The sequence below is a fragment of the Dermacentor albipictus genome, chromosome 1 (genome assembly GCF_038994185.2).
Source record: "Dermacentor albipictus isolate Rhodes 1998 colony chromosome 1, USDA_Dalb.pri_finalv2, whole genome shotgun sequence".
In the NCBI taxonomy this organism is placed as follows: Eukaryota; Metazoa; Arthropoda; class Arachnida; order Ixodida; family Ixodidae; genus Dermacentor; species Dermacentor albipictus.
This window is the reverse complement of record NC_091821.1, coordinates 100,613,519-100,627,390: the sequence shown is the minus strand read 5'-3', so window position 1 is coordinate 100,627,390 and position 13,872 is coordinate 100,613,519. Positions and strand designations below refer to the sequence as shown.

General features: G+C 49.0%; 1 protein-coding gene across 2 annotated transcripts; it reads right to left on the bottom strand.

Annotated features, from left to right (window-relative positions):
* Nucleotides 1-950: 950 nt before the first annotated feature.
* On the bottom strand, nucleotides 951-11,543 carry LOC135906171 (uncharacterized). Of its 2 annotated transcripts, XM_065437426.1 has the most exons (3): nucleotides 10,711-11,543; nucleotides 8,776-9,804; nucleotides 951-1,686 (listed from the first exon to the last, which is right to left on the bottom strand). In XM_065437426.1, the coding sequence occupies exons 1-3, from the start codon at nucleotides 11,446-11,448 to the stop codon at nucleotides 1,264-1,266; spliced, it is 2,190 nt and encodes a 729-aa protein (XP_065293498.1). In that variant the 5' UTR covers nucleotides 11,449-11,543; the 3' UTR covers nucleotides 951-1,263. The 2 variants fall into 2 exon arrangements, with proteins under 2 accessions (XP_065293498.1, XP_065293497.1); XM_065437425.1 differs by having other exon boundaries at nucleotides 8,776-11,543.
* Between the last annotated feature and the right edge of the window lie 2,329 nt (nucleotides 11,544-13,872).

The window sequence follows — 13,872 nt, the reverse complement described above, 5'->3', positions numbered from 1 at the left end:
GCACGCACGCACGCACGCACGCACGCACGCACGCACGCACGCACGCACGCACGCACGCACGCACGCACGCACACACACACACACACACACACACACACACACACACACACACACACACACACACACACACACACACACACACACACACACATATATATATATTACACGCAAAAAAAACGGAGACGGATCTATAGTTAACTGCTGTGATTTTATCCCCAGATTTAAACATGGTAACAAATCGCGCAGTCCTCCTCATGTTCATAAATGTGCTTGCTTTTGTAGCATTCTCAAACATGAAAATTCGTATTGATATGGAGACCGTATTCTTCGTACCCCTTAAACATAGTGAGCGGCATGCCATCACGACAACACAGCAGCGAGGTGTCCAAGCAATAATAATAATAATAATAATAATAATAATAATAATAATAATAATAACGTACATGTGTAAGAAGTCAAACCGAGGGAAAAGTGATGCGAAATCCTGGTAGCATATTCATGCATTAAAGAAGCCAGGTCGTAAACTGGGTAATGATTATTCAATATGTAAGCTAATTAAAAATATTGGACTGGACTGAATATAATCTTAAAAATACCTTACCCTGTTTACAATACGGGTTGAAGTGTGTTCTGTTTCATAAGTGTGTGGGCTCTGTTTAAGCACGCTAAAACATTGTCAGAACCCAACGAATTGCCCATTCGCTAAACAGAGCCGATCGTCCATACAGTACATTACCGTTATATTGCCACGCTAGAAGGCATAGCTTTGCGAACATCGTTTACGCTTTGTAACACTCGGCCACGAGACGGTTAGATTGAACAGCTACAGAATGAAGAAGCAGTGAAACTGGAAGGAGCTCCTGATTCACTAATGTGTTGAGCAGTCGGAATGTGACGTCGTATCGAGGATTCCACCTGAGTTGCCGAAATTCAAACCATTGCGGTGGACGTGAAAACGCGGTTATACCAATACGGCCAGCGCGAGCGTGGCTTCTGGCAATTTTATTGCCGCGCGGTGACCTTAACTCTGACCTAGAAGAGGGACAACTGTCTGAAAAGCGACAGTGGCAACAATGCTGGCCACCGCGACTGCGTCACAGCGCAGGCAACACGTGGCGGCACCACTTCTTATGGCGCAAGGTCCTTTCCAGGAATGGCTCCTTCGATTACCGCTCGTTTGATGGGGCACAGCGGCGTAAGGCCACCGGCCGCACGACAGCGGCTGCGTCCGGCGAACACCACTGCAGACGTCCAACGTATACGCTACAGGCGACGGTGCATGTGGGTCGTCATCGAGTGCGCGGACAGAGTCCTCTGGGGTCTGGCGAACGCGACGGTCCTTCTGGGTACCCGCACTGCCCGGAGGCTACCGCTGCTACTGGACGAGGAAACGCTGTGCACAGACACGGTTCGGCGGCGTGGCGCGTACACGGGTGCCACCGCCAGCGATGGCGCCACCGAGACCCGTGACGGCAAAGCATAAGTAGCCGGGTAGGCCTGGCGGTAGACCACGGTCGACGGCTGGGCAACTGCCATCATGCTGGCAGCTGGCGGCGCAACCAAGTTCAGCTGACTACCGCTTGATGCGGCTGTAGTGCGCGTCAACAGCCTGGTGGAGGGCAGGCTTGCCTGAACAGGTATGCCCGCTTGGACGGGAACGCTCGCTTGTACCGGAACGCAGACCGCCTGCGAGAGCGAGCAGGCCAAAAGATGACAGTCATAGTTACATCTATTCATGCCAGCCTGTCTCAGTGCCGGCACAAATACCGCGTGTTCCTGCGAGGAATGTCTCAAATTAATACATATGGGCGATACGAGACAAAGTAATCTTTGCTCAGCAGCGGCTGACTTGAGTTCTCACAGTGTACATAAAAATGCAGTAAGGATATATGATAACTGGAACAGCAGTGCATTTCGTGGACGTGTTCATACCTGCCAACTTCCTAATTTTCCATCAACTTTACAAATTAGGGCTGTTCTACGATTTTATGAAAGTTGCGTCAAATTTGACGAAAAATGTTGTTCGCGGAAAAAGTTTCGCTCTTCGGTCTTCAAAGAGATTCTTGTAAATCTTCTGATGGAGAAACGACCCAGAGGGATATTTGCTTCGAGCGAGATTATTCAGAGATGTTCCTAGAGCAGGCAAAATCGGTAACATCCAAGTCACTGCAAAAGTCACTGTTAGCCTATAAACACTGCCCTGCTTGTCAGCCTCTGCTCTCCCGAGTTCGTTGCTACTTGTGTGCTGCGCCTGAAGGTAAATCACAGTTCATAAAGCGTGTATATGTATCCCACAAAACAGTACTTTGGACAAACTTAAAAAAAAAGAAGAAATTCAATACTTATACTGAATATCCATATACTTCTCTGCTTCCCCTCGGAGGTAGGGGTAAAAGGTTAGGGAATGCTTTCAATACTGACTGAGTTCAATTTTGTACTTATAACGTGTCCGCTAATCTCATCATTTAAAAACTTAAGTGAATTTTTCTTCATTGTATTGTGCATTTACGCGCAAACTTTGATGTACGTCGCTGCTATGAATGGTCCAGGAAAATTATCATTTTGTTTAGAATCCTCTGTATTTAATCTGAGACAGCCGTCAATAGATGGCAACACGAAACTATAGTGCAACCACACCACCCCAGCGCAGGTCGAAAGCGGTAGGACTGTCATACAGGAGCACTTGGCACTAGGTTGATCCGTCAGTTTGGCGCCGTGATGCGCGAAAGCGTCAGTGTTTCAAATCCCAACAGTGCCCATGCGACAAAACTGAAATGCAATCCAGGCTCAGCAGCTAGCACGCGCGATGACGACCACCCCATCGAATATTTACACACACCTATTGCCCCTGCCGTCACAGTGTGACGCAGGAGCAAGTATGACATATTATAGTGTATGACATGTCGTGTATAAGTGTTATGCGACCTTCTTTGTGATTTGACACTTTACTCTGCTTACACTTATTTGCGCGAAGATCATATTAGTGACTTTCTTTAAGCTGCCACTCTGTCAGTCAGTCTCCTTTGGGAGAGTATATTCCCCGCAAGATTCATTCAGCCTTTTTCCGCGCGAAAATAGGGCTTATATGGAAACTGAGTTAAATCGCCCAAGAACGTCCACGTTGTCTTTTACGCACCAGCAAACACAGTGGTCGCGAGCGTCATCGTGATGCATCTGCCTTTGCCCGCGCTTCGTCGTCTTTTGTCCAGCGACTATCGTCGATACCTTTTAAAGCGAAAGCTTTACTGGCCGCGAACTTGCGATTTCGCCGTAGCGGTGTTGCGAGGAGGCACATGACGTCACAACGCGCGCCTCGCCGCGGATATTTCTCTCTCTCTCTCGCTCCCTAGTCACTACTGCGCATGCGCCACTAGTAGCACCGAGCCACAGGTGTTCCGCCGCTGCGCAGCGCCGCGCCTTTCCGCCGGGGCCGTTTGGTATGACGTCACATCGCGTTCCTTGTCGTTGCGGTCGCCTCCGCTCGCTTCGCCAGCTGCGTCACATGCCTTATAACATGCCGGGGGATTGAAAAGGAGAGCTCGCGTGCGCCGCAGCCAATGTTGAGGCGGCAGTATGGACGGCGACAATTCTGATAAGCAGGAGGAGGCCTGGAATCGACATCGGAACGAGATGAAGAGGAAAGGAATCGCCCAGGAAACAGACTAACAGAGCGCCGAACGACTGGCTAAACGCCGCAACATAGCTAGACAACCAGACTAACCTGAACTTGCAATCAAGATTAACCAAGGCTAACCATGCTATGCCTTAGCCTTCGCTGCGTATATCCTGGCGTAGCCGAGCTAAGCCACTGCCAATTTTTTACGGATGAAGCAGTTTTTATCGAGGTTTGCTGCAGACAACCAGATGCAACGGAAATTGTGTCATCGCCTCACATTGCGGCATCTGTCCCGCTTCAGGCCAAACGGGTGGAGGTTGGAGGTAACCCGCTTGCTGCCTACAGGGGAAGTGAATGGTGTACTTTCGCTACGCTTTATCTCAACTCGGCAGAAAAGCTCAGGCGTGATCTCAGCGGTCTTCTTGGGATTGGTTCTCAATATCGAAGGATGATGGTCTAGTTTATAGACTAGATAGATAACCTCGCCCAGGCGACACCGCTGCGCCTTGCTAAAAGCGCCCCCTCATTGGAAAAAGCCCGCCTCGGAGCTCGCACACAGTGCTCCGCTTGCTGTTTGTTGACATTGCGGCTGCGTGCTTTTTTCTTTCTTTCGTTCACAAGAAAGATGGAAAAGTACCAATTAAGAATGCCGTCGGACGAAGAGACCGTGTCTCCAGTGTTATTCACTACATGCTTGTGTGTAGTACTCAAAACGCCAGATCGATAAGAATTAGGTGTAATAATTAACTGTGAATATCCCTCCAATCCGCGCTTTGCGGACTACATGGGCCAATTTATCAGTGCGCGATAAGACAAAAGATTGAGGACAAGAACGCAAATGCAGATATAGATGTCGCGGCTGCAAAGTAAGCGCTCGAAGCGCGAATTAATATATATATATATATATATATATATATATATATATATATATATATATATATATATATATATATATATATATATATATATATATATATCAAGTTGCATTGACTTGAATGGCAGTGACAAACACTAGCAGCTTCTTCCTGGCGTCCTCACTCTCGCTGTCAAAAATGAAATTACGGAGTTTAAGGTCCCGAAACTGCACAGTGGATTATGGAGTACGCCGTAGTGAGAGTGGCTATGGCTTAATTTCGATCACCCGTGGTACTACGGCGTGCACAATTTAAGCGCACGGGCGTTTTTCTTTAACTCCGCCCCCACAAAAATGCAGTCGTCGTCGCGGGTAATCGAATTCGCAACCTCGTGCTCAACAGCAGAACGCCATAACACTGAGACTCCGCGCCGAGTGTTTGCTGACCGCGAACGCTGCACTGACGGCGGACTGAAATGTCAGCTGCACTCTGCATTAATTCTGTGCCATAATTTGTCGTTATTTTTATCAGCCTGAAGCACGGCAAGTAAATGAAGTTTAATGTAATTACTGTTTGGAAACGATCACTGTGCGCTGCAAACGTCCACCACTTTGATCTCATGAAATGTTTAATTTTGCACTCCTGGAAACATACCTATCTGGTAACATTCAGTGCGGAAATCCCACACGACAGGAAAGAGCACCGTCTAAATAGCTTCTGTGTTTAATTGCAAATTGCCCGAGTGATCGTACAACTGTCGCTTCTATTATGGAACAATGTAAATCAATGATTACATTTAGGACTGCAATAAGATCAACTCCCGACCTCTCCTCGGAATGAGCAAAGAGATGCAGACCCGTACTATGCCTACTGCGTATTGTTTACACTCGTCCTTTTTTTTCCTGGCTGTGGCAGCCGTGCGGTGGAATGAATTTTCACCACCCTACAGGTGGTGAAAATTAATCCTGAGCCCTCCAGCTACACGGCGTCTCTCAGAGCCTCAGTGTTGTGCTTCGGGACGTTCAACTCTGCGAATAAAACAATAAAAACTCGTATTTTCTATCTCTCTGTATGTGGTGCTAGAAATCGCATAAACGTTGCTCTTAGTGGATGTGAGACTTTTTGCTGAGTAGTTCACAAGGTGCAGGGCCGATGTCAAGTAAAGAATATATTTCTCCATAGTATCGCTAACCTAGGCCAAGCCTTGTTTGAAACAAAAGTGGAGGACGCTTAAGCTTCGCCTTCAAGAGTGGAACGCTACAGCGTTATCGCACCCCGTTCGCACCGCCTACTCAAACGCGCTACGCCAGCCAAACGTCGCGATCGGCACAGATAGCCGAGCCCCGACGCGCCATGAAAGCGAAAGCGATCATGGGTAAAGCCCCTCAATTTTCCAAAAGTAGCGCCATTCTTAGATCTTTCCGCCACCCCGCTCACCCAGGCGCTTCCTCCTCCACTCCTCCTGTCGCCCTAGCCTCCTCCGCTCCCCCATTGGCCAATCTGTGTCACGTGAAAGTAGGCCCCGCGCTTTTGTATATTTTTTTCTTTCCGGCGCAGAGCAGGCGCCGCGCTTTTGTATATCTTTTCTTTCCAGCGCGCTGCGACCCCCATTCTTGGGCCTGCGCGACGTAAGTACGGCAGGCGGTTTGAAGGAGCGCGGTAGTTTTATACAATGTGTTAGGGCCGAGTGCTTAATTGCGATGCCGTGCTGCTGCGCCTACGGTTGCCACAACAGACCCAGTGACGGCAAAAAGCTTTTTGCTTTACCATCCGCCGGGCACAACGCAAAACGAAGAAAAGTGTGGATTCACAAGATCGGGCGGGCTGACTTCGAGCAGGTGGCAAAGAACGCGCGGCTTTGTGAAGTAAGTGCCACGGCTCCTTCAACCTCTTCTTTTGACGCCCGTGTCAAAACGGGCCCGTGTCCAGTGCATTGGGGGCGCGTTAAAGAACCCCAGCTGGAAAAAATTAATCCGGAGCCCCCATTATGGCGTGCCTTATGAGATCGTGGTGTTGGGATGTAAAACCCAAGAATCAACTTTTTTTCTGTCGTGTGTGCCTTGACTGCTCCAGTTAACGCAACACTGCTTCCTTGTGAAAACTTAGAACGCAAAAGAATACAGACGCACGTAGTATACAGAGATAAAATTAGCACTTCAACAAAAGTGTTGCTGGTGCCAATGAGGGGAGGAGGATAATTATTTTCTGAACCTCTTTCCAGTTGTCCCATCAAGTTCCTTCTTTTTTTTCTATCAAATTCTAACCATTTGCACTGTAATAAATAAATAACGATTTCATATGCTAGTACGTTGTTCAAATTATCTATACCGCCTATGTGTGAAAACGTTGCTCATGGCCACCACAACCTGTGCATGAGCTACGTACGTACATCTGTAAAAGGCGCGGAACAGAAACGGCCCTGCTGCCAGGCATTGCTGACCGCAGACAGTCGGAATCTCTCACGCGCCGGCCGAACAAAAGCATCCTGCAGGTACGTAAATTAACCTACGAAACCACGTGCACATACCTTCACGCTGTCAAAACTTGAAACTCTGGTAATTACTCGCGTGTATGAGCACACCGCGTGCTTGTGTCGTGTTTTCAGCAACACGAACTTTCAACGTGCGCGCGCTTTACTCCTTAAATACGCCTTGAATAATGGTGCTTTTCTCTATTTCTTCCGCAAATCCGACACGACATTCTTAAGGCCAGTTACCGACTGACAAAGCAAGATCTAGATTGAAAAAACTGCTCCGCAGGACTCGAACGAACTTTTCCGCGGTTTTCCTCCCGTAGCGTGTTAACCGTCGTCTGCTACGGCAGGCCCACCACCGGCGGCGCCACCGTCGAGGCCGCGCCGAGCGGAGGAGGAGGGAAGTGAATGGCGCTACTTTGGGAGATTGAGGGGCTTTAATCATGGGGCGAGTGGCGCGCCACGTGTCGGGGCAGCGCCGTACATTGCGAGGAGGGGGTTTTCTGTTTTTGCCGCAAGATGGCTCTGCGTGTGCGCAGAGCGCAGAAGAAATTCAGCGGAAATGTACTTCGCTACTCGTGAAACTGCGACTTCTGTAAGTTACATGGTCATAATTACCGATATACACCGCAGTATAACTATCTACTGCACGTTTCTAGAGGCAACACCGCATTCACTAGAGGCGATTTCGTCCCGTTTCGAAGGAACGAACTCGTGGCTGAGTGGTAGCGTCTCCGTCTCATACTCCGGAGACCCTGGTTCGATTCCCACCAGCCCATCTTGCGAGATGTTTTTTTATTTATGAAGTGCCTTCTGGGATTTATCGCTCACGACCAACGCCGACAGCGACGACACCGGGTTTTCTGCGACACGAGCTCCTTAACGCTGTCGCGTTAATACTCGGAATAGGCAAGTTCAGTCTCCCTCTAGAAGATAGCTGCACACCAAACCGTTGACATACACCCCCCTTACACGTCCCCTCTCCAGCTCCCCGAGAAGGTGCCAGATAATCCGAAATTTTTTCCGTCTTTCTTAAGTATCGCCCCCGCCCCTTTTCTTTTATACTGAACATATTCTTGTCTTCTGAAATCGTGAATACCGACCCATTAGCGGGCAGCGAGTCAAGTTCTCAGAATTTTGGCGCCTTATCAGGAGAAGCTACACAATCTGAGCAATAAAACCACCCCAGTTAATACAGACGCAGTCGCCGACGCGACAAAACCATTTTTATGCTGCCTGAACTGAATATTGCCTCTTGTTTTCTCTTGATAATCTTGAAAAGCTCCGACAAAAATACCATGGAAGTAGAAATTATTGCTTAAAATGGAAAATATATATCTCCAGTTATTTGCACTTCTTAACTAGGTTATTACAGTTACATGTTATTGTATACATTCAGCCTGAAGGAGCTGCGCCCGCTTTGTGTATCAAGATTTCAGCCAACAAGCGCTAAACTGCTATAACGAAAACGTTGGCAGCTGGCGGCCAACTAAACTCGGCAATAAACATGATTAATTATATGAACGCAATTTAACGAATATGTTTTTACGGTTTCAATAGAATAGCGAGTGTGTTCGCAAGTTTTCTATACGTTTCCGTCAAAGTAAGATATGCGCTGTAAATAAATATATCGCTGTATTAACCAGCTCTAAACTTTCAACGAATGATATGGTAGCGTTATAGATAAACACGATAACAACAATAAAAAAAGAAGTTAGCAGCCTCCGTCCTGGGCAAAAGAAATCTGTATCCTGTCTAAACATCTGCCCCAAGCGCCTTTTCACTCCCGTGCATCTTCGGCTCCGTCATATGCAGAAGGAGCAACAACTCACAGGCATCGGTTTCACCACAAAGGAAGGTTGCGACTGAGGCAAGGCCATAGGAACTGGAGCCCCGTACATCAGCGGTGCCTGGACCGGTGGTACCAGAGACTGATGAGACGACGACGCCACGTTCGTGCAAAGACGACTGTGGTAGTGTGGCTGGACAAGCGTAAGCGAGTTTGTCCGGTGCACCGAGGAGGAAGCCACGTGGCCTACAGGTGCCGCGACTGAGTGACTGTGAATGATTGAGGGCGCCGCCGGCTGCGCAGCCACAACCGCGCCTACGCTCGCGACAGGAATTCCGGCTACCACGGGCACACCACCTCCAGTGGCGATGATGCTTGTAGAAGAGTGTACAGCATGGAGGCGCTTTGGTGTTTGTGTCACGCGGGATGAGAAGGAGGCCATCTGATGGATAGGTGGCCCCAAAGTGGGCAAGACCGACGTGTTCTTTGTTGACATGGCAACGATCCTGCGCGATGTGCCAGGTGGCAGCTCACTGCCTGCGAACATCTGCAGAAGCCTGGCGAGCGGGTGCACCTGACCGTATTGCTCGGGGGTCTGCTCACGTTCTAGTGATTCAGACAGAGAGTGCGCAGCCATTCCCTTTCTAGACTTTCTCGGTCTTCGGAGTACATGGATGAGTCGCTGAGTGCAGAAAAAATACTTGGCCAACATAAAGCAGAACGGAATGACCAGCATGGCGAGGAAGACTGCCAGAAGTAGTGATGCCCAGTAGCCAACAAATTCGAGGACGTAGGTGTAGCAGACGACGTCCATGAAAGACTTAAGGAGAGCACGTAGGAGAGAGCAGCGCCCGGCGACTGTGTTTCCCGTCGGTTGCATAGCAATGTTCACAAGGTCAGTTACAAAACGGTTGTAGTACGAAGGAATCATAGGGAGCAGGACTTTCTTGATAACAGTCTTGTTTATCTTTGGGTCACTGTTTTTATTCCGAAGATCAGACCACTTGTTCAGGAAAATCGTGGTGTTCGCTCGATTCCCGTTGAGGAATTTTGCTTCAGCTGACAAAGCGTTCTGAAAAGACGGTATAGCGTTGATGAATACGTCTGCAGTGTGCGAAAATGAATCTTTAGCTCTCTCATGCTCAGGCTTTGAAGACAATTCTTGTAATACTACCTTCAAGTTTAACCGCGGGAGAAACACACCTCGTCGGTGAGAAGTTCTTCCATGGCTTGGTTTCGGACCCAAATCGAGAACGGAAATTGATTCATTTTGGCAGTTTTCCATGACTTCAGAAGGCATGATTCTGGACAACAAATGACTACGGTTGCTAGCTGGCCACAACCTTTCCAAGGCATCATCCAAGATGACATAGTTTTTAGTGAGGTAGGGCTCGCAGAAGTAGGTATACCCCAAAGTGCTTTCTATAGTCATGAACATCGACTTGATTATGCCTACTATAACGAAGAGGGTAAAAGCGTAGGCTGTTAAGGTGAGCTCGCAGCCGATAAGGTGGGATAAGCCACTCCTCTCATGTGGTTCAATGTTTCTGTCGTGTGTGCAGATACCCATCAGAAGTCCTACGACGAGAAGACATAAGCTCAAAACATGCAAGATGATAATCCAGAAAAGATCAGATTCAACGTAATCTGCTAGGGATTTGAACGCACCTTTGCTGTCTTCAAATGCATTAACTTCTTTTTCGAGTTGGTTGATGCTGTTATGCGATGGCACCACGTTGCAATCGCTCTCATCCATCATAGAAGCGTAGTCACTAAGGACTTCAAAAACTTTCTGGCGATCCTTACGTGTAACAGTGGCCACCGCATGAGAGACGTCCTCAAAAAGCTGTTCCTGATAGTGACGGAGATGAGCGCACTGATCTCTCCTTACTCTGAGCTTGGCTTCCAGCCGGCTATATCCACCTGTGTTTGCCATGCGACCGAGGTATTGCAAGTTACTTGTGCATTCCTGACTCACATGATGCAACGGAATCCTGACATCGGCCATTGCGCTACTTGCGACGAAGGACTTGAAGGCAGTGTCGAACCCGTCTCCTAAGACGTTCCCCACTTTAGGCATGCGCGCGGTCCTCCTGTTTTGTGCGATCTGAGCCACGGTCAAGTTGACGAATCCGCGAAGACCTTGGAAGGTGGACGCCAATACGGCGGGCACTTTCTCCTTTACGCTGTCGACCATGCTGTCGCGTGTACTCACGAGTGACACTAGCAACACCGTCATAAGCAGGAACAGAATTAAGAGCACGACGAAAAGAAACACAAAGACGGCCATGTAGCTGGGCGTCACTCGGTGCTTGTACTCGCCCGTGCAGCAAACCGCGCAGCGCTGCAACGTGTTCACAATAGTGATGATGCAGAAGAACACCATGGCAGCCCAGAGGAAGGTGAGGAAGCTACCGACGCTTTGGTCATTGTAGGAGATGTTCTCCTTAACGGCGTCGTACGTAGGAGTAGCGACGGCTTCTTCAAGCAATGAAGAGTCGTATGGAGGATTCGCGAGCCTTGCGAGGATACCGGTACCGATGTCGGTCATAAAAGGGGAGGAGCTTTCCTCTTCAACACTGTACGTTTCGATGTTTTCGCTGCTGCCACCGCTGGTGGCCACAGTGCTCAGGTTGTAGTCTGGCTCGGTGGTGTTGGCCCAGACGGATGGGACCATCGCCGAGAAAAGCGCCAGGCCAATACCGCCAGGCGACATGGCGGAGCAGTGGCCCCTGGCTGCGCTGTTATGCTCACGTCAAATCTCGGGCTCCCGGGCTCGACAGATGCCAGGGCGGCGACATATTGTCGGGAACTTCCTCTTCTTTGTCAACCATTTGACATTTTAGCTTACCTGAAGAAAACTAAAGTAATGTTTAACAGTCTGGGAAGAGAACAGCAATTTACAATAGGCAACGAGGCACTGGAAATCGTAAGGGAATACACCTACTTGGGGCAGGTAGTGACGGCGGATCCGGATCATGAGACGGAAATAATCAGAAGGATAAGAATGGGCTGGGGTGCGTTTGGCAGGCATTCTCAGATCATGAGCAGCAGGTTACCATTATCCCTCAAGAGAAAAGTATATAATAGCTGTGTCTTACCAGTACTCACCTACGGGGCAGAAACCTGGAGGCTTACGAAAAGAGTTCTACTCAAATTGAGGACGACGCAACGCGCTATGGAAAGAAGAATGATAGGTGTAACATTAAGGGATAAGAAAAGAGCAGATTGGGCTAGGGAACAAACGCGAGTTAATGACATCTTAGTTGAAATCAAGAAAAAGAAATGGGCATGGGCAAGACATGTAATGAGGAGGGAAGATAACCGATGGTCATTAAGGGTTACGGACTGGATCCCAAGGGAAGGGAAGCGTAGCAGGGGGCGGCAGAAAGTTAGGTGGGCGGATGAGATTAAGAAGTTTGCTGGGACGGCGTGGCCTCAATTAGTACATGACCGGAGTTGTTGGAGAAATATGGGAGAGGCCTTTGCCCTGCAGTGGGCGTAACCAGGCTGATGATGATGATGATGAAGTAGTGATGCAAAGAAATACGTTGGATTCGGTATTCAGTTTGACATTTTTCTCATAACGCTAAATGAACGCAACACATTTGAACACTATTTCGCAATAGTATCTGCCCCATAGTAAACGTGATAGCGACTGATGCTTCCTGATTATACACTCTCAACTCAAAGTGAAGCTTTCTTTGCCACTGATACAATTAAGTATGGCCCGTGAAACGCAGCCACCGAAGAAACAGGCCAGCACGCCTAGTAGTGACGAACTCACATCTTTATTGCCAAAACGCGACTACCGCGGCCCCTTATATATTGCCCGCCAGGCATGGCGCAGCAGCAACACAAAACAAACAGGGCTGCCAGGGGGCGCTGCATTTTAGAACATTTGACATTGCGTCACTCCTCCCCTCTTAAGATGTATGCTACGGGGAGTACTTGACCACTGGTTTCCGAGTTCTTGTGCTTCGGCGCAACTGTGGAGTGCAAGGGGCAGCCATGACAGGGTTGCCCACGGCGCATTCACTTCCAGATACGCTTCCCGGCGACTGTTCCTCATGAAGCACGTCGGGTGCTGCTGGCAGAGGTATGGCTGGTTCTCTCTCATGAACCACATCCGCGATAGCTGGAGAATGGATGGGCGGTTGCCCCAGTTGAGGAGAAACTTCTGCTCCAGCAGGACGAAGTGGCGCTGTCTGCGCAAGGCGCAAGTGGTCATTGTGTCGGCTCCATGTCGAACCGTCTTGACAAAGAACCTGGGCCAACGGTGGATTGACGTCTGAAACACTGGCAGGTACCCATGGTGCACCTGTGCGGAAGTTTCTCGCATACACTTTAGCTCCTGGTTGGAGTAATGGAGCCTGCCGTGACCCTCTGTCAGCATTCAACTTCTGTTTCAGTTGTTTAAATAGCACCGATGCTTGTAGGCTAGGCCGCAGGACATCCAGAGGAGTCTTGAACATTCTCCCCATTAGGAGCTCACATGGTGGCCGACCAGTTACTTCATGTGGGGTTGTCCGATAATGAAATAAAAACCTGGAAATCTGTGTCTTGAAGTCGCCAGAGCCAGACTTCTTGAGTTTGTTCTTTACAGTCTGTACCACTCGTTCTGCTGCACCGTTGGACGCGGGGTGATACGGTGGTATATGCATGCGGCGAATTCCGTTTTGAGTTAAGAACTCAAGGTACTGTGCACTGGTAAACGCCGGACCATTGTCAGAAACTATTACGTCAGGAAGGCCATGCTGAGCGAATGCAATTCTCAGGGCAGAAATGGTAGCCTCTGCAGATGTGGATGACACAGGGAAAACTTCTATCCACTTCGAGAAAGCGTCCACGATGACTAAGAACGTGTGTCCTAGAAATGGTCCCCCGAAATCAATGTGGAGCCGTGACCAGGGTCGGTGCGGAAACGGCCATGGCATCTGTGGGACCGGCTGCGCAGCCCGTTGTTGAGCCTGGCACGTAGCGCAACTTTTCACACTGTTAGCAATGTCATTGTCTATACCTGGCCACCAGACATGGCTCCTGGCAATCATTTTGCTTTTTTCAATACCAGGGTGACTGGCGTGAAGTACTCCAAGAACTTGGGCCTGCAATGATTTGGGAATTACTACTCGTGACCCCC